Here is a 23568-nt window from a genome sequence, read left to right as displayed (position 1 = left end):
CCACTTGGGGCACAATACCTGGAGGAACTATCCTCCACTCGCTGCGTTTTGCTGGAGAAATAACACTGCTTTTAGTGGGAGTCAGGAGTTCTGTTCGTTGTAGTTCATTGACATGTTGTGTTGACTTTTGCACATTTAGTAAATAAGATTTTGCTTGATGTCAATAGTGTTTGTTATAAATCCTATCCCAAGGGCTCCTGGTTCCAATTAATTGGCTGTCAATACTCATTTAGTTTACTTAACTCATGCTGTTCAGGTTTGTGACTGTTCCTTAAAAATAAATCCAAGCGATCAAATGGTCTGATACAACCAATTTCACCAAAACACTTACTCAGTTTCTTAGCACTTTATTTCATACTTAAATCTCACATTAAACCCTAGATACAGTTACAACGTTGAACATTTGAGATCAATAATCGCAAATTTAAACATGAATGGCAGAGATTCCGAAATTGCTGTTTGCTATATTAAACCACTGCCACCTGTAATAAAATCAATACTTAAACAATCAATTTCTGCCTTAATATCAGTTAATAGTCATCGTAAATGTCTTCACTGTGTTGAAGATGTCATGCTTGTAGATCAGGCAGCAAGTCGAGTATCCTTTATCTGGAAATCCAAAAACTGAACACATTCAAAAACTGCACTCTCAATGACCTTTAGTCCTGATGAGTCCCTGACCTGAGCAATCACCAACACTTCACACAGGAAGGCCCTGACACAAACTTCACTGAGTGCATCCACTCTTTACAGAGTCTAGTCGTTTGCCTGCACTTGATGTGAACCAGTGGAACTGGAAGAACTATTCAAGATTGCCACCCAACAAGAGTACATCAAACCTCTCCTGCAAACCGGGTCAAGGATGATGCCATGATTGGTAACTTATTACAGGTACCCTGTACTTATTATTCAGTGATGCATCCTTTGACTTACTGGGCGGCACGGTAGCACAGTGGTTAGCACTGCTGCTTCACAGCTCCAGGGTCCCGGGTTCGATTCCCGGCTCGGGTCACTGTCTGTGTGGAGTTTGCACATTCTCCTCGTGTCTGCGTGGGTTTCCTCCGGGTGCTCCGGTTTCCTCCCACAATCCAAAGATGTGCGGGTTAGGTTGATTGGCCAGGTTAAAAAAATTGCCCCTTAGAGTCCTGGGATGCATAGGTTAGAGGGATTAGCGGGTAAAATATGTGGGGGTAGGGCCTGGGTGGGATTGTGGTCGGTGCAGACTCGATGGGCCGAATGGCCTCCTTCTGCCCTGTAGGGTTTCTATGATTTAGACTGTAGCTAGCCTCGGCTTAGGCTATTGTAATTACAAGTAGGCCTAGTCCTATAGGCGGTACCCAATTCCCGATCAGCCCCGAGGATTTCAGATAACGGATACTCTACCTGGACGGCGAGATCATTTCAGGAGGTAATCAAATTCCCAACAGGGCTAACACTTATTTGCCTTGTGGTTCTCGAATTCAAAGCTTGCTTCCATGAAGATTTTATCAACATTTTTATTATAGCAAAAATGAGAATCATGTTGCCAAAACAAAGATCAGGAGCGAGTCGAGAAGACAAAATGTCACAAACGCAGTACTACAAAACTCAGTAATTTCTACATTTCACATACATTTTTTTTTACATGGATTCCTGTAGAATTAAACCAATGGCAGTGGGTGAACTCTGTTCAGCTACCTATTGTCTAATTTGTGTATTTGTAGGCTGAGTGTAGTGAAGCTCGAGAGAAGATCAGCAACTTCATCAACCTGAGAGAGAGAGAGAGGGGGTGGAAAAACAGGAAAACCCATTAGATAAAAACTAATCACCACATGTTTCTCAGACATAGAATCAGGAAAGTGCAGATACATAGCCAATTAGCAGAAAGATAAGTTCAGGGTTTGGAGAAGGGGGTGGTGGGGTTGGGTCCATTCATTCATTTGAACAGACGAGGGGGACAGCACCTGGTACGAGTTTATAAATGGTTTTCTTTAAAGTAAAAAGTTTATTAGTCACAAGTAGACTTACGTTAACACTGCAACTAAGTTACTGTGAAAATCCCCTAGTCGCCACACTCCGGCGCCTGTTCGGGTACACTGAGGAAGAATTTAGCACAGCCAATGCACCTAACCAGCACATCTTTTGGAGTGTGGGAGGAAACCCACGCAGACATGCGGAGAACGTGCAAAAACCACACAGACAATGACCCAAGCTGGGAATTGAACTTGGGTCCTTGGTGCTGTGAAGCAGCAGTGCTAACCACTGTGCCGCCCCTATTGAACAGAACTTAAAGGATTAACATGACAGAAGCAATAAATAGCAAACTTAAGACTTGGCTTCACAGGAAACCTCTTTTTAGCTAACCTTTAGCCTTCTGATTCTACATGCAGTCAAGTTCGCAGAGTTAGTTGCATAGGCAGAAATATTTTGATGAAGCCTTTACATAGACTGAAGCAAACAGGGCTAAGCATACATTGGATCCCTCGTGCGGGGGTGGAGCCTGTTAGAACTACCTAGAGCTTTTAGATTAAATTAGATTTACAGGCGACACAGTGGTTAGCACTGCTGCCTCACAGCACCAGGGACCTGGGTTTGATTCCTGGCTTGGGTCACTGTCTGTGTGGAGTTAGCACATTCTCCCCGTGTCTGCGTGGGTTTCCTCCCACAGTTCGAAAGACGTGCTGGTTAGGTGCATTGGCCATGCTAAATTCTCCCTCAGTGTACCCGAACAGGCACCGTAGTGTGACGACTAGGGGATTTTCTCAGTAACTTCATTACAGTGTGAATGTAAGCCTACCAATGACTAATAAATAAACTTTAAATGCAAAACACTGCATGGCGCTGGAAATTGAAAGAAAATCAGAAAAGTGCTGGAAACACAAGAGCGAATCAGTCAGTATCTGCAGAAGACAAGCTTATGTTTTAGGCACAGACTCTTAGCCGAGAACACTTATTCTTGCAACTTGAAACCATCTTACTTACCAAGATGGCTCCGTTTGAAGGAGCATGGGGACATAGAATGGGGAGACACGGTGTCACAGTGGTTAGCAGTGCTGCCTCTCAGTGCCAGGGACCTGGGTTCGATTCCCGGCTTGGGTCACTGTCTGCATGGAGTTTGCACTTTCTGACACTCGGGAAATTTAGCACGGCCAATCCACATCTGCACATCTTTGGACTATCGGAGGAAACTGGAGAACCCGGAGGAAACCGGCACAGACACGGGGAGAACGTGCAAACTCCACATGGACAGTGACCCAAGCCGAGAATTGAACCCGGGTCCCTGGCGCTGTGAGGTAGCAGTGGTAACTGTTGTGCCATCGTGCTGCTCTTAGCAAACCCAATCTTGCCAGCTCTGTTACGGGGGTGGGCATTCCACACACACCATTTAAGTGACCATTAAACTGACCTGCATTGTGTAACTGGAAGAATCTTCAGATGCATTAGAGGACATTATCCACTGGATAAAGTGCCCTTCTACATTGATATTAAAATTTGACGGTGTCAATTGTCCCATTGAATGACAGTTCAGTCGTCTGTTTCCTTGTTTCAAAGCTGGAACAGATGGCTGAGCATTTTTAATGACTTCAAAAGACTTAACGTGTTCAGCTGTTGAAGTGTTGTTGACACAGTTGGAATGGATTCTGATTATGAATGCTTGGCAAACTCCACAAACAGATTCAGGTCTACAGGTTTTTTGATTACAGCTATCAAGGAGACCAAGTTCGTTTAGCTTGAGAGTTTTCTGACCACTTAATAGGATTTTTTTTTAAAAAGTGGGCCGGGATTCTCCCAAAAAAATCCTAAGTCCCCACTCGTGGCCGGGGGGCGGGGGGGGGGGAAGAAAGAGAGATGCTAGTGGACCCAGAGACTTCAGTCCCGGGCCCATTCATGAAATGGAAATGAAGATTTCCATATGGTAATCAGCTCTGCGCCGAGTTCCGGCACGGAACCGATGGCGCTAGAAGTGATGCCCAGCGGGAAGCCCACAAAACTGCCTCTGCTGATGTTTCCTAGCCCGCTGCGCTACTCAAGCCGGGAGAATCACCCCTGTGGTTTTTGAATGGCTTTGTTTTGCTCGACAGTTTAGAGCATCTCAAAGACTATCCAATGCTGTTATATACCGAGTGGATACTGCACAAGTTGGGTATGGAGCCTCACACTCGCACTGCAGAACCGGACTGCTGTCCCAGCTGGTGGATGTAGGCCTTCTAACCTGTCACCATGCTGCACATGGTGCTTTCTCCACAACAAATAAAATCTATGTGTTTTCAGTCAGGCTGCCCTAGTAAGTGGGTTCCTAAATAATCCCTTTCTTCCTGTTTCTTGGCCTTACCTGTTCTTTCGTGCTGGTCATCTGAAGCTTTGTACAAAGATCATCCAGCTGCTCAGTCTCCTGATGGTTACCCAGTCTTTCCAAGTATTCACGCAGCATCTGAATGATCTGAAAAGTAAATACGCCTCGTCCAAATTATTCAGACTCGACATTATAAATGTAGCGCTTGTGGCCTTCTGTAGGATATAACATTAAAGCAGTGGCCAGCCAGTTACTCTTGAAACACTTCCATTAGACACAAGGCACAAAATGTGCATCATTTAGGAAAGGAAATCTGCTGTCCTTACCCGGTCTGGCCAGCATGTGACTCCAGAGCCACAGCAATGTGGTTAACTCTCAACTGCCCTCGGGCAACTAGGGATGGGCAATAAATGCTGACCAGTCAGTGATGCCCATGTCCCACAAATGAATAAAATTTGTCAACACTAGTTAATCATTGTATTCATACAGAACTTTTAACTACCCATCTCCCTAACCAGTTTGGTTGGTGAATGAGCAAAGGATAAGAAATTTTCCCAGGTAAAATTAGTCAGGACTCAGTTCTTCATTTCTAGTCTGGGTCTCCTGTTGGAAAGTGCATGTAAGTGTGCAGTTGAGAAGGATGATTGCCATGCGGTTACCTCTGTAAGAGTGACCTACGTGTGTAAGGAATAAGAGTGGAATAGCCACATGGAAGTTGGAGATATAAGCAGAGGCATTTGGAGGTAGAGACACTATTTAAGAGAGAAAGAGATGAGAGCTGATGGAGACACAGGAGACAACAGGGATTTGCAGAAATACATACACTCAAACATCAGCGTGGGGGCAGCACGGTGGTTAGCACTGCTGCCTCACAGCGCCTGGGACCTGGGTTCAATTCCAGCCTCGGGTCACTGACTGTACGGACTTTGCACGTTCTCCCCGTGTCTGCGTGGGTTTCCTCCCACAGTCCAAAGATGTGCAGGTTAGGTGGATTAGCCATGTGTACCTAGTGTCAGAGGGATTAGCAGGGTAAATATGTGGGGTTACGGGAATAGGGCCTGGGTGGGATTGCGGTCGGTGCAGACTTGATGGGCCGAATGGCCTTCTTCTGTACTGTAGGGTTTCTATGATTCTGTGAGATGAGTGAGTGAAAGAAAGAGATGCATGTTTAGGAAGAAGAGGAGAGAGATTACAGATGAGGGAGAGGCATTTAGAGAAGGGCTGAGAGCGCAGCTGTGGAGATAAAAGGAAGCTGGGGTGAGAGAGAAAATAGGGGTTGAAGAGATGGATGGGCTGGGAGAGAATGACCGAAATGGCGGTCACGCAAGAGAATGTGCGAAAGAGGGAGAGCGCAAAGATTTTAGTGTAGAGGTGTTAGATTGGGACAGTGCTGCAGGAGACAGAAATGACAGAAGACACATGTTCATGACGATATGTAATTGAAATAGGAACAGGGTTTACATTTTAGCATAGAGGCTAAATTGCACCTGTCTCAGTTTTGTCAGAACCCTCCTATCCCAGATTACCAATGGTTAGATTCCTCATGTGCAACACTCGACAGATCAAAGAGTTAAAGACGCAAAGGTTTACGCGGAAGTCAATAATACAAATGGAGGATTTAACCTGGAGCAGACACTCACTGGCTAGTTGCTGGAAAATCTCTGCAGTGCAACAGAAGCCCTGTCCTCACACTTTGTGCCTCACCTGTTTCACCTCTACGCGAAGGGCCTCCAGGCTCCGTGAATGTCCATCTTGCAGGATGTTGAGTTTAGAACGGGCAAGGTGGAGCGGAGTCCTTCCTGCTCGGTCCAGGGCATCCACTCTAGCACCTTAGGGGAACAAACAGGAAGTTTCCAGTTAGCCTTACAGACAAATGGGGAATTTCTGATCTGCTGCTTCCATGTGAGTCTTGGTGCCGCAGAGAATAATCAAAACACAGCAGGTTAACTACTATTCACCACATGGGGGAAAATAAATATTTAGATCCGCAGCCCTTTAGCTATAAGAAAAGTTTTAAAGTTTATTAGTGTCACAAGTAGGCTTAATTGCAAGGAAGTTACTGTGAAAATCCCCTAGTCGCCACACTCCGGCACCTGTTCGGGTACACTGAGAGAAAATTTAGCACGGCCAATCCACCTAACCAGCACGTCTTTCGGACTGTGGGAGGAAATCAGAGCACCCAGAGGAAACCCACGCAGACATGGGAAGGATGTGCAGACTCCACACAGACAGTGACCCAAGCCAGGAATTGAACTCGGGTCCCTGGCGCTGTGAGGCAGCAGTGCTAACCACCGTGCCAGCCCATGTTGCACTCTTCACTAACTCCAGCATTCCTAAAACTAGACGAGAGTTTGCACCATCCACAACCAGAAAAAAATTCCTTCACCTAATCAGTGAGTGGGACAGATGATAGATATTTCACTCTGCTGATTAAGAACAAGAAAGGAGGGGGAAGGAATTTACAGGTGAGCTCTTAATTGCAAACTAAATAAAACTGGATCCAATGTGGAGAAAGTATTTGGATCTTCAAGACAGAGGCATGGTGTCTAAAACCTTTGATCCAAGTTCATTATCAGACATCTCCGCAACTCCAAATTTAAACCGCTGCAATCAGGTTTCTGATCCTGGATATCTTTATTTTGTGACTGTCAGAATGTCCACTGGATGTGTTGGCCGTCGCAGTTAATGAATTTGTATACTGCCCCTGCCCAGTCTATAGACTCGCAAGCTATCAGTTCAAAGAGAATCACCCACCCCACATTGCCCCAAGCTAATGGCAGGCACAGGTTGCTTAATGGAGTCAGAACACAGAAGGAGGCCATTCAGCCCAACACGCCAGGTATAGTGCTGTACTGGTCTCAGACTGGAATTCGGTCGCCTGCTTCTCTAATTAGCCAACAATAATACAATACGGGAGGATAGACTTCCCCGAAATGAAAATTTATAACCCCGTGTGTGCAGTAAACTCATCACAAGCAGACACTACTAACAAGCTTAAACTATTAAAAATGAGTATGTACTCACCTCCTCTTAAGAGTGTAGTGATTACAGGTACGTGGTTTGTACAGGCAGCTGTAAATAAGAAACAGAATCAGGTGACTGATAACATGAATGCTTACAATGGAGAACTGAAGAACCAGGAACTCCCTAATGAACAAATGCTGCTGACAATCAAACCACCAGCCAAACTCCCAATTTCACAATCTCAGCACAGAGTATGAATGGAACCGACTGACAATGTCTTGGCTCAATATCATACTCAATTTTTGGGATGTAGGTGATACTGTCAAAGCCAGCATGGACTGTAGATGGTAGACCTATTCCTGAGCTACTGCAGTTTATATACTGAGAGTGCTCTTTGATACGAAGTTCCAGAATTTCCATCTAGTGACAGTGAAGGAATGTCAACGTACGTTCAAGCCAGGATGGTGAATGAGTTGGAGGTGATGGGTGTTCCCACGAACAAAGGTGATTCTTCTAGATGATTGAGATGGTAGCTTTGGGCAGTGGTTAGATTCTCTTTTGTTGGAGATGGTCATTGCCTGGCGCTGGTGTGGCACGAATGTTATTGGCCACTTGTCCAGGTCTTACTATATTTAGACATAGACTGCTTCACGAATCATGAATGATACTGAATATTCATCAATGAACATCCCTACTTCTGACCTTATGATGGAAGGAAGGTCAGTGATGAAGCAGCTGAAGATGGTTGGGCCATCTTCACCAGGCTCGTTTTTAGATATGCCTGCTGTTGTTCCTGGCATATCCTCGTGCACTGTTCAATGAACCAGGAAGGGGTTTTGTGACAGCCGACTATCGTTTCATGATCATCGTTAGGCTTTTTAATTCCAGATATATTATTGAGTTTTTAAAATTCTATCACGATGGGGGGGGGGGGGATTCTCCCAAAATAATTCGAAGTGCTGAATTGGCGGGAAAACTGGTGTAAATCACGATTGTTTTTCATGTAGGAGTTCAGACTCGAATCTCCCACACTCTGTGACCTCTGCATTGCACAATTGTGAATATCATTAAACTCTCGGGTGGGGGGGGGGCCTGTTCATGCCAGAGTCTGACAGTTCTGGAACTCTGCGCATGCGCAGTGGCCCCGATCTGTCAGACTCCGTGTTTGCTGGCCAGCTCAATCGCTGGCCAGCCCAGGACCCCCACAGTGCTGCCCCTCCAGCTCCCCCCCCCCATGGACCAATCGCAGCCCCCACAACCCTTTCTGACCTGCCCCTGCCTCCCCCCTCCCCCGTCCTGGAGCACCACGATCTTCAGCACCCCCCCCCCCCCCCCCCCGGACCAATCGCAGCCCCCACAACCCTTTCTGACCTGCCCCCCCCACCCTCCCCCGTCCTGGAGCACCACGATCTCCAGCCCCCCCCCCCTTTTGAGAGTATGATAGTATTGGGATCAAGCAACTCGATTAGTAATCCAGTCCTACTGACAGCAGCATTTACAACCGAAACCATACTCTCAAATTATCACGGAGCGATCTGAACTCGTATCCTCTGGATTACTCACCCGGTCACTTGATCATCTCACATTAATAATCAATTTGGCAAGTGGGAATAATATTTAGGCATTAATAATTGGCAGTCAGGCTGTAAAATACGCAATTAAACCTCTGGTACGGATAGAGCCAGGTAGCATTGCAGTGGGTACCATCATTCAAGCCTCAAAGCTCCATAAACCTGGGAGTACGCCCAGGAATACAACCCAATTTGAGAGACTTGACACTTCAAAGTATATTTAAAATCCCAATTTTCAACAAAATACATTTTTTTTAAAAATCAAAACATCTTAAAAATCTAGAAATAGAAAATCTGCAGATCCTCAGCAATGTTATGTTGCGGCGTGAGTTCCCTGACCACTCAGAACATCCGCTGATTCCCAGTTTCACAAATATTAAAAACTAATTTCTCTTACCCAAGTGCAATGGTGTGTTTCCCAGTCCATCCCGCTGGTTAGGGTCTGCTCCGTGATCCAACAACAACTGTACTATAGCAAGAAGAGAAAATGGCCTGGTTAGTTTTCACTGCCAGATTTTTAAAAATTGGCAGAGGGCGAGATTTTCCAGCCACGCTCGCCCCAATGCTGGAAAATCCCACCCGAGGTCAACAGACCTTTGCATGGTCCGTGTCCCGCGCGGTACGATTCCCGTGATGGGCGGGATGGTAAAATTGCACCCAGAGTTCTGACGCAAAGCAAACAATGAATTATTTTTAACTACGTAACATCCCCAGCCACTACCCTGGTTAACTACTGGCAGTAATTCCTCAGAGAGGGCACCATTTTTTGGGCGGCACAGTGGTTAGCACTGCTGCCTCACAGCGCCAGGGACCCGGGTTCAATTCCGGCCTCGGGTCAGTGTGTGGATTTTGCACGTTCTCCCCGTGTCTGTGTGGGTTTCTTCCGGGTGCTCCGGTTTCCTCCCACAGTCCAAAGATTTGCGGGTTAGGTTGATTGGCCATGCTAAAATTAATCCTAGTGTCAGGGGGGATTAACAGGGTAAATATGTGGGGTTACGGGAATAGGGCCTGGGTGGGATTGTGGTCGGTGCACTCGATGGGCCGAATGCTCTCCTTCTGCACTGTAGGGATTCTATGATGAGTTTTGCATAATTGACGCCAATTACCAAGAAATTCAGTCTGTTATTTTTCAAAGTGTGCATCCGTGAGTGCATCACAAAACAGCTTTGATGATAACTGTGTGTGCAAACTGAGCTCAAACTTTCCTCTAACGATGAACAATGTGAAAGCAGAAAGGACGAGGCAGCCATATATCAGGGTGAGGAGTGAATGGGGACAATACATACTTCACTAAGAAAAGGCTTTCGCACCCCACTCACCAATTGAACTGTTTCCATTACAGGAGGCAAAGTGAAGGGCAGTCCGGCCTTTGTCATCGGCTACACATGGTTCCGCACCACATTCAAGTAGCTGGCTCACTAAATAAAACAATGAAAGGTCACTTGTTACTAAAATCTGACTCAGTGAAATCCATGCCAAGAGCTCCAAACTCCTGTAATCCCATCCTAGTAACTTAACGTTACAGCCGGTCGACAAGAACTCAAAACCTCCATTAGCTCAAAGTTGCGTGTGGAGAAAAACGTCCATTAGTGCATAAAGGTGCAAACACTCGGCCATCCAGAAGCCTTGGCTCTCGCGTTTAAGCTCGCTTGGTTTAGACTCCCTGGTCTGCCCCCATGGAGAAATATTGGCAGAGTTTTTTATTCATTTGTGGGACATGGACATCGCTGGCTGGGCCAGCATTTGCTGCCCATCCCTAGTTGCCCTTGGAGGGCAGTTGAGAGTCAACCACATTGTTGCAGCTCCGGAGTCACATGTAGGCCAGACCGGGTAAGGACGGCAGATTTCCTTCCCTAAAGGACATTAGTGAACCAGATGGGTTTTCCGACAATCGTTTCATGGTCATCAGCAGATTCTTAATTCCAGATTTTTTTTATTGAATTCTATTGAGTTAAAGATAGAATTAGAAGGTATGCTGGACACAGCTTACAAGAAGTCACCTCACTCCGGCGCCATCTTGAGTCATGCAAGCAAATTCTACTTTGACCAAGTAACATGCTATTGGAAATGAATATCAAAACAAATATTTATTGCCACAACCTAATCTCTTGAGCTCCACCACTGGTTTAGTTTATTTGATTGTACTCTTGCCTTTTAAGTCAAAAGGTTGTGGGTGGAAGTCCTATTTCTGGATTTGAGCCTGTAACTAGGCTGACACTTCCCTACGCAGTACTCAGGGAGCTCTAAATTACTGTAGGATCACTGGATGGGAGAACAGGCCAGGAGATCACTGGAATTTGAAACAGAATGAATGAGAATTTCAGCAGCGGCTGGGATGAGGCAGGGGTGGTAAACGTGAAGGAGACAAAAGTTCTGGTGAAGAGCACAGCACTCCGAAGACGTGAACAGCAAGGTTCGCTTGGACCGGAGAATGGGATGAGCTTGATGCGGCACAGTGGTTAGCATTGCTGCCTCACAGCGCCGGGGACCGGGTTCGATTCCAGCCTTGGGTGACTGTCTGTATGGAGTTTGCACGTTCTCCCCCGTGTCTGCGTGGGTTTCCTCCGGGTGCTCTGGTTTCCTCCCACAGTCCAAAGATGTGCAGGTTAGGTGGATTGGCCACGCTAAATTACCCCTTAGTATCAGGGAGATTAGCAAGGTAAATACATGGAGTTATGGATAGGGCCTGGGTGGGATTGTTGTTAGTGCAGGCTCAATGGGCCGAATGGCCTCTTTCTGCACTGTAGGGATTCTATGAATAGAGCATTTGTGGCAGGGACCAAGTACAATGATTTCAGTCTTTCCAGTGCTTAACTGGAGGAAACTGCAGCATGTTATGATTCTCCATACAGACCAATAACTTAATTTGAACTTCGTTAATAGCTGAAAGGATATCAGGATTCATTATGTTAAGACTCTACTGTAACTAAAGACTAAAGACAATAGGCAGCTTTTATTTTAAACCACAGAACTGAAATTTCTCCGATATAATTGTCCCAGAACTAGTCCAAAGCGATTCTTCGCTCCCAAGGGTTCACTTCTGTTCTTTTCCTTTCAGAGCCTAGTAAGTGTTAACCTTAGAACGGTCTTTCACCATGAGGGAAAGCATGTGGTCAAAGAACAAAGAAAATTACAACACAGGAACAGGCCCTTCGGCCCTCCAAGCCTGCACCGACCATGCTGCCCGACTGAACTAAAACCCCCAACCCTTCCGGGGACCATATCCCTCTATTCCCATCTCATTCATGTACTTGTCAAGACGTCCCTAAAAAGTCACTACCGTATCCGCTTCCACTACCTCCCCCGGCAACGAGTTCCAGGCACCCACCACTCTCTGTGTAAAAATCTGCCTCGTACATCTCTTTTAAACCTGGTCCCTCGCACCTTAAACCTATGCCCCCTAGTAATTGACTCTTCCACTCTGGGAAAAAGCTTCTGACTATCCACTCTGTCCATGCCTCTCATAATCTTGTAGACTTCTATAAGCTCTCCCCTCAATCTCCGTCGCTCCAGTGAGAACAAACCAAGTTTCTCCAACCTCTCCTCATAGCTAATTCCCTCCATACCAGGCAACATTCTGTTAAATCTTTTCTGTACCCTCTCCAAAGCCTCCACATCCTTCTGGTAGTGTGGCGACCAGAATTGAACACTATATTCCAAGTGTGGCCTAACTAAGGTTCTATAAAGCTGCAACATGACTTGCCAATTTTTAAACTCAATACCCAGGCCAATGAAGGCAAGCATGCTGTATGCCTTCTTGACTACCTTCTCCACCTGCATTGCCACTTTCAGTGACCTGTGTACCTGTACACCCAGATCCCTTTGCCTATCTATACTCCTAAGGGTTCTGCCATTTACTATATATTTCCTATCTGTATTAGACCTTCCAAAATGCATTACCTCACATTTGTCCGGATTAAACTCCATCTGCCATCTCTCCCCGAAGTCTCCAACGGTTTATATCCTGCTGTATCCTCTGATGGTCCTCATTGCTATCCGCAAATCCACCAACCTTTGTGTCGTCCGCAAACTTACTAATCAATCCAGTTTCATTTTCCTCCAAATCATTTATATATATATTACAAACAGCAAAGGTCCCAGCTCTGATCCCTGAGGAACACCACTTGTCACACCCCTCCATTCAGAAACGCACCCTTCCACTGCTACCCTCTGTCTTCTTTGATCGAGCCAAGGTGGAGGCCTCAAGTTTGTTACAAATGAGTAGAAAATGAGGAACATCTTAGTCTTTATTCCAGGCTGCCTGCAGGTCACTATCAAGTCTAAAGTTTCCTTATTAGTCACAAATAGGCTTAAATTAACACTGCAAAGAAGTTACTGTGAAAATCCCCTAGTTGCCACTCTCCGACACCTGTTCGTGAACACTGAGGGAGAATTTAGCATGGCAAATGTACCTGACAAGCACATCTTTCATTTCAAGGTCCAATCCGCAAATCATCTGCTCATTTGTCTCTGGATACATATCATTTCCTTGCCAGTTATAACTGATTGGCAGAGCCTCTGCTACATTTCATTCATGTATAAGTCATGTAAATAACTGAGGACTCAGCAAAATCCACTAGCCCCAGGCTGCCAATGCGAAATGCCCCACTTATGCCCACTCTTACTTCCTGTGCATTATTCAATCCTCTATCCTTGCTAATATATTACCCCCAACTGCATGAGCTCATTTCTTGCCTATGACCTTGTGTTGCACCAAACTGAATGCCTTTTGGATAACCAAGTATGCCACTTCTCCTAGTCACGTCTTCAAATAAAAAAAGTTTTTCTGGTACTTTTCTCTGCTGATATTAATTTCCTCACTCTTATTTGCCAATAGATTGCTCTTTATTTTTGGTGTGTAACTTGTGTCTCACACTGTGAAGGCCGAGACAAAATATTTGTTCAATATCTCTGCCGCTTCCACAATCCCCAGAATAATTTCTCCTGTCAATGTTTATTTTAACTACTTGACAAGTTCTTACAATTTCTTTTGATATTCCTGGCTAGTTTGCTCAGTCTATTTTTTCCCCTTTTTAATCAACCCTTGCTGGCTTCTAAAACAGCTCCAATATTGCAACCTTCTAAGCCTCTTCTTCTAATTTAACACTGTGATTAGTAAGCCATCGCTCTTGCTGAGTTTCTCATTTTTCAATGGAATGCATTTTTAAATTAAAGGGTTGGAAAGTTGAATAGAAGGCTGGAGTTGGAGGTTGCAGAGAATGGAGAGAAAGCTACGGAAGTTTAGTACCCAAATTAAGGCGAGATGTTAAGCTCATTGCACTGGGGGACAATGGGGACAAGACGACAACCAAGTAGACATGCGACAAGGAGCTGATATTTTGATCACTGAGGTAAAGGATAGGAGGCTGGCCAGGAATTACGTTGGAAAAGAAGTCTACATTTGGAAAATGAGTATATAACTGAAATCAACAAAGTTCCCATCATTTGTTCTTAAATTAGTGATAAGGAGATTGGAAGTAAACTCAATGGGGAATTGCAATCTCATCAGACAAAAAAAGATGGCGCTGGAGCAAGGCTTCTTGCGAGCTGTCCCAGCATACCCTCTAATTCTATATTTTACTCTCATTCTATGCTCTTACCTCCTTTAAACTTCCTCTGATCTTTCTCTACACCCCTATGACTGTAATACTACATTCTGCACCCTTCTCCCCGGTGTACTCCATGATCGGTATGTTTTGTCTGCATAGCGCTCACGAAACAATACTTTTTGCTGTATCCCAATACATGGTGGCACACAGTGCCAGGGACCCCGGGTTCGATTCCCAGCTTGGGTCACTGTCTGTGTGGAGTTTGCACGTTCCCCCCGTGTCTGCGTGGGTTTCCTCCGAGTGCTCCGGTTTCCTCCCAGACTTCAAAGATGTGCATGTTAGGTTGATTGGCCGTGCTAAGTTGACCCCAGTGTCAGGGGATTAGCAGGGTAAATATGTGGGGTTACAGGAATGGGGCCTGGGTGGGATTGTGGTCGGTGTAGACTTGATGGGCCGAATGGCCTTCTTCTGCACTGCAGGGATTCTATGTGACAATAATAAATCAAATCTTTTCAGTCAGACACAACAGGACATCAAAATACAAGAGGCAAAAAAACGTTGTATGAAGACAGAAGGCTAAACTTACCAATCTCAACCTCATTTGCATTTGCAGCTTCTCGTAAACGCTTCTGGGCTGCAAAGTAAACAGAACTATTTGTAAAACACAAACTAAGGATGAACAGGCACAGCCCACCTAAATCGGTAACAGTACATGAACATAGCTTATTTATTTCTCCATACTTGGGTTGACGCACACTGTTCCAGGTCAGTTTACTTAATAACCAGTGAGGGTTCCAAAATGCAATCGGCTCTCTCCACCCCCCCAATTCCTGGTAATCTGAAACCTGTTGCTTTCACATTGTAGGGGCCACTGACAGAAGCGTGTGTAAACAAGGTGGCTTTCACTTTCTGGGTAAACCTGCAATGCCCAACATTTTTAACCACTTACTGCTCTCTGTGTAGGAAAAGCATTTCTTCTTAAAGTGGTATGGGTTGTTTAACTGCACATTCAACTAAGTGCCATTTCTGTATCTTTTGTATAGAAATGGGCTACTTGTTTTCCTTTAGAATCGTAGAATCCCTACAGTGCAGCAGGAGGCCATTCAGCCCATCGAGCCTGCACTGACAACAATCCCACCACAGGCCCCAGCTCAGAACCTCACATTTTTCACCCCTGACACTAAGGGACAATTTAGCACAGCCAATCAAACTGACCTGCACATCTTTGGACTGTGGGAGGAAACCAGAGCACACAGAGAAAACCCACGCAGACAAGGGGAGAATTTGCAAACTCCACACAGTTACCCAAGGCTCAGTAAGTAGTCTCTCAACACCAGGTTAAAGTCCAACAAGTTTATTTGGTAGCATGAGGTTTACCCCATCATCAGGTGAGGGGCAAAACTCTGAAAGCTCGTGCTACCAAATAAACCTGTTGGACTTCAACATGTTGTTGTGAGACTACTAACTGTGCCTACCGCAGTCCAACGCCAGCAACTCCACATCATGGTTACCCAAGGCTGGAATTGAACACGGGTCCCTGGCACTGCTCTGCTTTAAAAAACAATTCATTGGTTGTGAGGTGCTTTCACATATCCCAAGGTCATGAAAATGATTATTTAAATGCAAAGAAATTTCCTTCCACACCACCAGCCACTATCAAGAACAGGGAGTCACTTGCTCCCTGGAGCTATATTCAGATGTTAAATCAAAGTCCCATCTATCCTCTAGAATGGACCTAAAAAAATCCCATGGCACTTCATGAAGATTTCCTCCTCTTCAAAATATTACCACTGGATCTTCTACACACATCCAATACAGCTGGACTGGGTTTAATGTCTGATTCTCTAGATAGGAGCTCTGGCAATGTGACATTCCCTCAGTGCTGCACTCAAAGGCAACCTTGATTATGTGGTCAAGTCTCTGGAAGGGGGCTCAAAACCAAAACCTCCTGACTCAGGAGTGAAGGTACAATCCACCAAGCAAAGCTTAACTTTCAAGAGAAGCAGTAGGAAATATGAGAAACATTGCGCAAAGCAAACATCCAAATTAACCCAACTGCATCACCCAAACAAATTATACTCACCTGACAGAACCCAATCAAATCCCACACAATTGATCACCCAACGCAATCAGCCGATCCAACGCCACCCAACGCAATCAGCCAATCCAACGCCACCCAACGCAATCAGCCAATCCAACGCCACCCAACGCAATCGGCCACTCCAACGCCACCCAACGCAATCGGCCAATCCAACGCCACCCAACGCAATCGGCCAATCCAACGCCACCAACGCGATCAGCCACTCCAACGCCACCCAACGCGATCAGCCACTCCAACGCCACCCAACACGATCAGCCACTCCAACGCCACCCAACGCGATCAGCCACTCCAACGCCACCCAACGCGATCAGCCACTCCAACGCCACCCAACGCGATCAGCCACTCCAACGCCACCCAACGCGATCAGCCACTCCAACGCCACCCAACGCGATCAGCCACTCCAACGCCACCCAACGCGATCAGCCACTCCAACGCCACCCAACGCGATCAGCCACTCCAACGCCACCCAACGCGATCAGCCACTCCAACGCCACCCAACGCGATCAGCCACTCCAACGCCACCCAACGCGATCAGCCACTCCAACGCCACCCAACGCGATCAGCCACTCCAACGCCACCCAACGCGATCAGCCACTCCAACGCCACCCAACGCGATCAGCCACTCCAACGCCACCCAACGCGATCAGCCACTCCAACGCCACCCAACGCGATCAGCCACTCCAACGCCACCCAACGCGATCAGCCACTCCAACGCCACCCAACGCGATCAGCCACTCCAACGCCACCCAACGCGATCAGCCACTCCAACGCCACCCAACGCGATCAGCCACTCCAACGCCACCCAACGCGATCAGCCACTCCAACGCCACCCAACGCGATCAGCCACTCCAACGCCACCCAACGCGATCAGCCACTCCAACGCCACCCAACGCGATCAGCCACTCCAACGCCACCCAACGCGATCAGCCACTCCAACGCCACCCAACGCGATCAGCCACTCCAACGCCACCCAACGCGATCAGCCACTCCAACGCCACCCAACGCGATCAGCCACTCCAACGCCACCCAACGCGATCAGCCACTCCAACGCCACCCAACGCGATCAGCCACTCCAACGCCACCCAACGCGATCAGCCACTCCAACGCCACCCAACGCGATCAGCCACTCCAACGCCACCCAACGCGATCAGCCACTCCAACGCCACACAACGCGATCAGCCACTCCAACGCCACACAACGCGATCAGCCAATCCAACGCCACACAACGCGATCAGCCAATCCAACGCCACACAACGCGATCAGCCAATCCAACGCCACACAACGCGATCAGCCAATCCAACGCCACACAACGCGATCAGCCAATCCAACGCCACACAACGCGATCAACCAATCCAACGCCACACAACGCGATCAGCCAATCCAACGCCACACAACGCGATCAGCCAATCCAACGCCACACAACGCGATCAGCCAATCCAACGCCACACAACGCGATCACTCAATCCAACGCCACACAACGCGATCACCCAATCCAACGCCACACAACGCGATCACCCAATCCAACGCCACACAACGCGATCACCCAATCCAACGCCACACAACACGATCACCCAATCCAACGCCACACAACCCAATCCAATGTCACCCAACGCGATCACCCAATCCAACGCCACCCAACGCGATCACCCAATCCAACGCCACCCAACGCGATCACCCAGTCCAACGCCACCCAATGCGATCACCCAGTCCAACAGCACCCAATGCAATCTCCCAAACCAACTCCACTCAACACGATCAGCCAATCCAACGTCACCCAACGCGATCACCCAGTCCAATGCGATCACCCAATCCAACGCCACCCAACACGATCACTCAATCCAACGCGATCACCTAATCCAACGCCACCCAACATGATCACCCAATGCCACCCAGTCCAATCTAATTATGCAGCCCGCTCTCAACACCCACCCAACCCACGGTACCCACTCTGCACCCCCCCCCCCCCCCCCCAGGCACACTGACCATGAACCTCCTTGCCCAAGGGGCAAACCTTGCGGTGAACTTTGACCTGCCGCTTCAGCCGGTTGACGCCCATTTTGCCGGTCAGTTCCTGCTGGCGGCCGCCGACCCCGATGCCCAGCCCCAACCCGAGGCCGGCCCCCGCCTCGCCCTCCCGCCGCCGCTGCTGCTGCTGCTGCTGCCACATGAAGTGCAGGTAGCCCAGGCTGTCGGGCCGCTCCACGGCTCCCAGGCGGGGACAGTCCGGGCTGAAGGCGGCCAGGCGGAAGGCCGCGGCCCCGCGCTCCGACACCGGGTACTCGCCCTCCGAGCTCGAGCGCTCCGACACGGTGTCGTCGTCCGAGGCGGCTGCGGCCATGGAGCCGGCCTCTACCTCCGCATTATTATTAATCTTTAATTTATTTTCCCCTCATCCCGGCCGCCATTTTCCCCTCCGGCGGCCTTTTCCACTCAAAATAAACACGGGGGCGGGGCACGGGTGATTGACGTGACGTCCCCCCCAATCAGAACCGGCGTTTGTCAGGATGATGTCATGTTTATCCAATCGGAATGCGCGCTGGGGCCCGGTGGGCGGGACTTCGATGGGGTCCTCCCAACTCTTGTAGGCGGCCAGGCTGATTGCCTGATTGCTCGCCACCCTCCCCCCCCCCCACTGGCCAGGGCGCCAGATGGACATGTTGCTGGGCTAGGGAGTGGCCAACTCTCCAGGGTTGGCCTGGAGTCTCCAGGAATTGATGCTCATTGTCCCAGGCCACACCGCATGCAACCCTGGGGGGACAAAATCATCGGGGCGTTTCACAGAATTGTTATGGCGCAGAAGAAGGCCGTTCAGCCCATTGTGTCTGCGCTGGCCCTGCAAATAAGCATCACGACTTATCACGGCATTCCCCTGTCTTTTTCCCCGTACCCCCTTGCACATTGTTTCTTTTCAAATAATCATCCAATGTCCTCTTGAATGCCCTAATAGAAACTGCCTCCACCACACTTCCAGACAATGATGCATTCCAGACCACAACCAATTGCTGTGTGGAAACAAGTTTTCTCTTGCATCACATTTGCTTAATTTGCAAATCACTTTAAATCCTCTCATTCATGTTCCTTTTACTCATTGAGTAATTTACAGCACAGAAGGAGGCCCTTCAGCCCATCATTTTTCAAAAATTCATTTGTGAGACATGGGCATTGCTGGCTGGCCAGCATTTATTGCCCATCCCTGAGGGCATTCAAGTGTCAACCACATTGCTGTGGCTCTGGACTCACATTGTAGGCCAGACCGCATAAGAACGGCAGATTTCCTTCCCTAAAGGACATTAGTGAACCCAATGGGTTTTATCGACAATGGTTTCATGGTTATCAGTAGATTCTTAATTCCAGATATTTTTTAGTGAATTCTAATTCTACCGTCTGCCGTGGTGGGATTCAAACCCGGGTCCCCAGAACATTAGCTGAGTTTCTCAATTAATAGTCTAGCGATAACACACTAGGCCACCATCTCCCATATGTCTCACTCACCTGATGAAGGAGCAGCGCTCCAAAAGCTCATGGTTCCAAATAAACCTGTTGGACTTTAACCTGGTGTTGTGAGACTTCTTATTGTGCCCACCCCAGTCCAACGCCGGCATCTCCACATTATGTCTCCCATATGTGTCAGCTATCAAGCACGTATCTATACTAATCTCATTTTCCAGCACTTGGTCCATAACCTTGAATACTGTGGCATTTCAAGTGCTCATCAAATTCTTCTTAACTGTTGCAAGGGTTCCCACCCCCACCACCCTTCCAGGCAGTGAGGTCTAGGATCCCCTAGGGGGTTGGTGAACACAATGTGATGGAACTCCAGATACAGTTTGAGGGTGAACGCCACAGGTCCATAACCAGTGTCTTTAACTTAAATGAAAGCACTTATAATGGTATAAGAGAGGAGGTGACTAAGGTGAACTGGGTAAACAAGCTAAGATACAGGTCAGTAGATGAGCACTGGCTGATATTCGAACAGCTGGTCCAAAATACTCAGCAGGAGTTTATCTCAATCAAAACGAGGGATTCCATGAGAAAGGCAACGGAGGTCACAGATAATGTTAAATTAAAAAGGATATACAAAATGGCAAATGATAATGGTAGACAGAGGACTGGGAAGATTTTAGGATCCAGCAGCGAAAGATTAAAAAGCTTATAGAAGGGAGAAAATGATCTTTGAGAAAAAACTTGCATGTAGCGTAAAACAGAGTTTCTATGGATGTATAAATAGGGAGCAGGTGGCTAATGTAAGTTTAGGACCTCTACTGAACAAGGCAGGTGAATATTGATAACAGCAAACAAAAAAATGGCACATATGCTAAATAGGTTTTTGCACCAGTCTTCACTGTGGAAGACATTGCAAAAATCCCTAAGTTATCAGATGGGCTGATTTCAAATAACATGGTAGAACTTACAAAAATCCCAACAAGGGATAGAGTATTAGAGAAAGGTGGACAAGTCGCCAGGACCCGATGAACTGCATGCCAGGGGTTTAATGGAAATCATGATGTGGAGATGCCAGCATTGGACTGGGGTAGGTACAGTAAGAAGTCTCACAACACCAGGCTAAAGCCCAACAGGTTTATTTGGTATCACTAGCTTTTGGAGGTGAGTGAAACCTGATGAAGGAGCAGCACTCCGAAAGCTCATGATACCAAATAAACCTATTGGACTTTAACCTGATATTGTGAGACTTTTTAATGGAAGTGGCTGCAGAGATAGTGGATACATTGGTTGAAATTTTTCTTAGCTCGGTAAATTCCGGGAGGGTACCAGAAGATTGGAAAACAGCCAATGTGACGCCCTTGTTAAAAAAGGGAGAAAGGCAGAAGGCAGGGAACTATAGCATGGTTAATTTAACATGTTATTGGCAAGATGCTGGAGTCAATAATCAAAGAGGAAATAGCTAATCATTTAGATAAGCTGAATATAATCAAACATAGTCAACATGGGTTTGATAAATTTGCTTGAATTCTTTGAGGATGTAACATGGAGAGTAGATAGAGGGGAACCTGTAGATGTAGTGTATATTTAGATTTCCAAAAGCCATTTGACAAGGTGCTGCAAAAGAGGCTGGTGCATAAAGTAAAGGCCCATGGAATTAGAGGAAGTGTTAGCATGGATTGAAAACTGGCTGTCAGTTGGAATAAATGGAGTGGAAAGATGTAACTGGTGGAGTACCATAGGGATCAATTCTTGGCCCACAATTGTTAATTATTTACATTAATGACCTGGAGGAAGGAACAGAATGTAACATTTCCAAATTTGTCAATGATACGAAGATAGGTGGAAGGGCAGGTTGTGATGAGGATATTGTGATTCTGCAACAGGATGTAGATAGATTGGGTGACTGGGCGGTAACCTGGAAAATGGAGTTTAACGTGGGGAAGTAAGGTCATGCACTTTAGTAGGAGGAATCAAAAGGTAGATTATGATCTAAATGGAGAGAGACTGCAGATGAGTGAAGTACAGAGGGATCATTGTGTTCTAGTGCATAAGAGCTAGGAGCAGGAGTAGGCCATTTGGCCCTTTGAGCCTGCTCCGCCATTCAATGAGATCATGGCTGATCTTTTCGTGGACTCAGCTCCATTTACCCGTCCGCTCACCATAACCCTTAATTCCTTTACTGTTCAAAAATTTATCTATCCTTGCCTTAAAAACATTCAATGAGGTAGCCTCAACTGCTTCACTGGGCAGGGAATTCCACAGATTCACAACCCTTTGTGTGAAGAAGTTCCTCCTCAACTCAGTCCTAAATCTGCTCCCCCTTATTTTGAGGCTATGCCCCTAGTTCTAGTTTCACCTGCCAGTGGAAACAATTTCCCTGCTTCTATCTTATCTATTCCCTTCATAACATAATCTTGTATGTTTCTGTAAGATCTCCCCTCATTCTTCTGATTTCCAATGAGTCTAGTTTATCCACATTGTATTGCATCTGCCATGCACTTGCCCATTCACTCAACTTGTCCAAATCACACTGAAGCATCTCTGTATCCTCCTCACAGCTCACCCTCCCACCCAGCTTTTGTGTCATTTCCAACAGGATTGTCGTTTAAAAAAATATGTAGTTTACTCTGAGGAAGAAAATCCATCATCCTTACCCAGTCTGGCTTATGTTTGACTCCAGATGCAAAACAGTGCAGCTGACAATTTATGGTGACCAGATATTCTGAATCAAATCCAGAGAAACACGGCAAATTAGTCAGACCAGACAATGTGGGAAGACAATTTTGTTTAGCAGCCTATGTAGCATAGCAGTTGGATCTCTGCAATACAAATGCAAAACCAACGTGCATTATGACACAGATGTGAAGTCACATTACTGAAGTGAATTCAAGACACTGGTTATTAATGATACAATGACACTGTTCAGGAATGTCAACTTTTCATAACTACATTAATATATATTAATGATTTGGATGAGGGAACAAAATGTAACATCTCAAAGTTTGCAGATGATACCAAGTTGGGTGGGAGGATGAACTGTGACGAGGATGCAGAGATCCTTCAGAATAATCTGGACAGGTTGGGTGAGTGGGCAAATCAATGGCAGATGCAGTATAATTTGGATAAATGTGAGGTTATTCACTTTGGAAGCAAAAACAAGAAAGCAGATTACCACCTGAATGGCTGTAAATTGGGAGTGGAGAGTGTGCAGTGGGACCTGGGAATCCTTGTGCACCAGTCACTGAAGGTAAGCATGCCGGTGCAGCAGGCGGTAAAGAAGGCAAATGGCAGGTTGGTCTTCATTGCGAGAGGTTTTGAGTACAGGAGCAGGGATGTGTTGTTGCAATTGTACAGGGCCTTGGTGAGGCCACACCTCGAGTATTCTGCACAGTTTTGGTCCCTGTATTTGAGGAAAGATGCAGTGGCATTGGAGGCAGTTCAGAGGAGGTTCACTAGATTGATTCCAGAGACGAGGGGTTTGTCGTATGAAGAGGGATTGAGCAGTTTAGGTCTATACTCTCTGGAATTTAGAAAAATGAGGGGAGATCAAATTGAGGTCTACAAGATGATAAACGGTATGGATAAAGTAGACGTGGAGCAGATCCTTCCTCTTGTGGGGCATTCTAGAACGAGAGGTCATAGTCTTAGGATAAGGGGTAGCAAATT

The 23568-nt window shown here is 46.8% G+C and overlaps 1 protein-coding gene across 1 annotated transcript; it reads right to left on the bottom strand.

Moving 5' to 3' along the window:
- Window positions 1-331: 331 nt before the first annotated feature.
- ankrd54 (ankyrin repeat domain 54) lies at window positions 332-18937 on the bottom strand. The gene is made up of 8 exons (XM_078237507.1): window positions 18442-18937; window positions 14944-14991; window positions 10128-10226; window positions 9206-9277; window positions 7298-7345; window positions 5978-6102; window positions 4313-4420; window positions 332-1748 (listed from the first exon to the last, which is right to left on the bottom strand). Exons 1-8 carry the CDS (start codon window positions 18794-18796, stop codon window positions 1674-1676), a joined length of 930 nt encoding a protein of 309 aa, XP_078093633.1. The 5' UTR covers window positions 18797-18937; the 3' UTR covers window positions 332-1673.
- Between the last annotated feature and the right edge of the window lie 4631 nt (window positions 18938-23568).

This window comes from Mustelus asterias, chromosome 21 (genome assembly GCF_964213995.1).
Source record: "Mustelus asterias chromosome 21, sMusAst1.hap1.1, whole genome shotgun sequence".
In the NCBI taxonomy this organism is placed as follows: Eukaryota; Metazoa; Chordata; class Chondrichthyes; order Carcharhiniformes; family Triakidae; genus Mustelus; species Mustelus asterias.
Note: the sequence above shows the minus strand (reverse complement) of the source record. Positions and strands in the feature narration are given on the sequence as shown.